The 3,774-nt window shown below is 35.9% G+C and overlaps 1 protein-coding gene across 2 annotated transcripts; it reads right to left on the bottom strand.

The window, feature by feature from the left end:
• LOC125658867 (perlucin-like) lies at positions 1-3,487 on the bottom strand. Of its 2 annotated transcripts, XM_048890304.2 has the most exons (5): positions 3,394-3,487; positions 1,928-2,016; positions 1,390-1,480; positions 972-1,200; positions 1-111 (listed from the first exon to the last, which is right to left on the bottom strand). In XM_048890304.2, the coding sequence occupies exons 1-5, from the start codon at positions 3,440-3,442 to the stop codon at positions 63-65; spliced, it is 507 nt and encodes a 168-aa protein (XP_048746261.1). In that variant the 5' UTR covers positions 3,443-3,487; the 3' UTR covers positions 1-62. The 2 variants fall into 2 exon arrangements, with proteins under 2 accessions (XP_048746261.1, XP_056006380.1); XM_056150405.1 differs by having other exon boundaries at positions 1-1,200; positions 3,394-3,474.
• Positions 3,488-3,774: the final 287 nt, after the last annotated feature.

Genomic DNA, 3,774 nt, shown 5'->3' with positions numbered 1-3,774 from the left:
TTTTAAAAATATAAATCTTTTAATGGCAAAAAGTAAAACAAAACAATTTCTTTGTTGTTCTTTTATCCAATAATACCCTCTCCGCCAACGGAAATTCCAGAATCCGCCGTCCTACAATGAGTATATGGAAAATGCAATATAAAGGGAACGAGAGCATAATCTGATCTAATACACGGCCATGTTCAAAGTAAAGTGCATTAAATACTCCCTTAACTCTAAAAAAAATTAAGCACTACATTTACTGAGCTAAGATCTTGTCATACAGTGAGGAGATTGTGTTTGGTTGTGTATATGGCACGCCAAAGTCACAAAAATGAGCTAAACATAGTTTCACAGTTGATAAACTAGGTTTATCGACTGTAAACTATAGTTTACGAACTGTAAACTATAGTTAACGATTCGTTAACTATAGTTTTCATCCGTAAAACTATATTTAACGGTTGTAAACTATAGTTTACAAATGCTAATCCAAGTTTATCTATCGTAAAATAAACGTTAATAATAGATTTTGCTGATAAATACAGATTCACGTTTGTAAACTATAATTTACATTCGTTAACTATAGTTCACAATTGTTAATCCTAGTTTCACAAATTGTGATACTATATTTATCAGACTTGTAAACCGTAATTTACAATCGTGAAACCGTATTTATCAGATAAACTATATTTTGCAATCGCTAATGATTGTTTTCATTGTTAATTGTAGTTTACGCTTGTGAAACATAGATTTTCTGTTAACTATGGTTTACATATGTGAAATATAGATTAACGTCGTTAACTATAGTTTACGGTCCGTAAATTATAGTTTACAGTCGATAAACCTAGTTTATCAACTGTGAAACTATGTTTAGCTCATTTTTGTGAATTTGGCGTGCCATATGTGTATTTTTTTTTGGGGGGGGGGGGCTGTCTTGTCCATTTAGGGCACTTTCTGTATGAATGCCTTGAATCAAATCTACATGTACGTACGGCATTTCACAGATGAAATTGAATCTGTTTTCACAGTTATTATCGTTCCATTTGTACTGCCCATTCGAGTCCATCTCCATGCAGTGTTCGTTGGAGTTGGCGTTGTTTGGTTCTCCTGGGGACCAGTTTTTGTACGTGCCCAGTGCCTCCACATTTCCTGTCCACACCCACTCCCCCTCGATTTGCATGTCCGTCCCTCCCAACCAGAAAATCCCGGGACTGAAGCCACCTATACGAAAACAATAAAACAGATTCATTTTTTCTTGTCTTCGTAAGACTGAAGAACTGTCATACCTATAGCCATGATATAATTCATTGTTGAAATACTGCCCCTCTCGGAAAACATCAAAATAATCTGAAGAAAAATGTATCCAAAAAAATTACAACCTATATCATACGCGTGGTGTAATAGGACTACCTATATTTCTTGAGATGGCGCTCTGTATAACATGTTGTTCGTGGATATCGTTAATATTGGCCAGGTACCCTCCGTAAGCTTTACAAATGATCTGCAGAAGACAAGCAAAATGTAATAAATGCGCATTCCTAACGGTCGTAGATGAAGTATAGAATATAGTTGTATTATGAAATATTGCCACGGCCTGTGATCGTGTGACTGAAAGAATCAAATAAGCCTCTGTATGCTACTTTATGTCCCAGAGATTTCTAGTAACCATTAAGAGAAATCAGGTCAGTCATACATGAGCACTCTTTTCCCCGTCTTATGGAATTATTTTTCTTCTAGAAATATTGCTGAAGTAAAGCACCGGATATTGAAGTCAAACATCCATCGCATTTGTCTCTTCCCTTTAAAAAATATCAATACACATCAACTTAATTCTCACACAGCGAATATGATACTCTTCATCTCCATCCGCAGACTCTGCATTCTTGACACGAGTCCCACGTCATAATCATGGCAGATATTTTGTCTAAAATAGATCTAATCGACTTACGGAAGCTTCGGCCCATGTTGCCCGGATGTTGAAGTCTAAGTAACAGGAATTTCCGTACACAAACGTGCCGTCCGAACACTTCCCCGTCACTGAAAAAGACACAGGTGAATGGAGTTTTAAATCAATATTTACATAATCGTAAAAAAATATGAATTGGCTGTTCAGATTTTGGTATAGTCTGGAGCGTGCCTGACTCAAGGTAGCGTAGCGAAAATTGGGTCAGACATTCATTCCTCTTCTGAACACATGATAAAGTTATTGTGGGGTTCTAAAGGGGGTTTAGTGTTACAAAACCTCACGCCATTTGGCTGAAGTTTTTAAACAGAAAGGTCATTTTTATTATTTAGGGGTCTTCGAAGCCACCTTTTAGGCGGTAAATGATACAAGCTGGGGTCGCAATCCCCCCTTTTTGAAAATTTTCTAACTCTGCCCTGTAGCCATCACTTCATAATATCTAAGTTTTCTCTTTTATTCAAGTTTCATATATTCCATTCAATGAAGCTGACAGTGATTGCCATTGATGTATATGTCCAAAATAACCATTGTTATTGTGATCTAAATTTCCCATACACCACGCTTACCACAAAAAAGATCATCAAATTTCCATACAGCACACCTACCGCGAAAAAGATATTTAAATTTCCCATGCAGCACATTTACCGCGAAAAAGATATTTAAATTTCCCATACACCACAAATACCGCGAAAAAGAGATTTAAATTTCCGTACAACACACCCACCACGAAAAGGAGATTTGATTATATTTCTTATTTGCAAATAAAACACCCCTTTTATCATTCCGGGAAAAATCACGAGATCATATAAAGTAATTGAGCTTGTTTGTATCACTCTTTCAATGAAGGGGTGTTTTTATGGGCAATTAGATAAAATTTTGGTTTAATGAGCTATCTCTAAACCACTATTAACAAATATCTTGAGATCCTGTTCGAATTTAAACTTATCTTTGATCAAATGCCTGATTGATTTAATTGTATTTTGTATTCTTACAGATACACGTACTTAGTATAGGAAAATCACACCCTGTATGTTGATATTTCCAGATGGTGATTATTATAGAATTCATTATGGGAAATATCGACCGAAAATCTTATTAGTAAAATTTATCAATAGCTAATTATTGTGGCCTTGATATTTGATCGGTGGCCTTGAAATCGAGCACCACAAACATGTAAATGGAGATATGGGCTGGAAACCGGAGTGACAAACGGATCCAATACATTATCCCCCTCTCATAGACGTGGGACACAAAGAAAATATGTCCTTGGTATCGATTTGGAAAAAAAACCCTCAATGGATATAACAGTTAGTGCAAATAATCCTTACGCTATTCTTTGTATTATCGTATTGGAAGGGAAGAAATAACCTCCAAATGGACGTGTTTTAATCGCAGCTTTCATCTAAACAATTAATGGATGTCAGTTTAGTTACGAGAATAAAATGCCCTACCTCCTGTGTATAAACACGCAAGGACTAGCCAGAATAAATTTTTCAGCATTTTCGTGTGCTGAGTGGTGACCGAATTGCTTATCTAATAGGTTATGTTAGTTGTGGATCTAGGTTTGCCTCTTTGTTGATAAGGTCAACAAAAACTATATTTGAAAATAGGGTTTTGCACGTTGTACACATGGTAAGCAAAAATTCGACTGATCTTTCTGTCCAATAAATGGTCGTACAAAATATTCGTGAAACATCTCCACATCGGCGCGGCCCAATACGTCCTCGGGCAGATCTAACTATTAACCTTAACATTTATATATGGCCTTCCCTTGATTCGAAACAATTCAAACGTTAAGTTTCAATAAATTCATTACAAATGTTAACATTGCA

The sequence above is a fragment of the Ostrea edulis genome, chromosome 9 (genome assembly GCF_947568905.1).
Source record: "Ostrea edulis chromosome 9, xbOstEdul1.1, whole genome shotgun sequence".
Lineage (NCBI taxonomy): Eukaryota > Metazoa > Mollusca > Bivalvia > Ostreida > Ostreidae > Ostrea > Ostrea edulis.
This window is presented reverse-complemented; position numbering and strand designations above follow the sequence as displayed.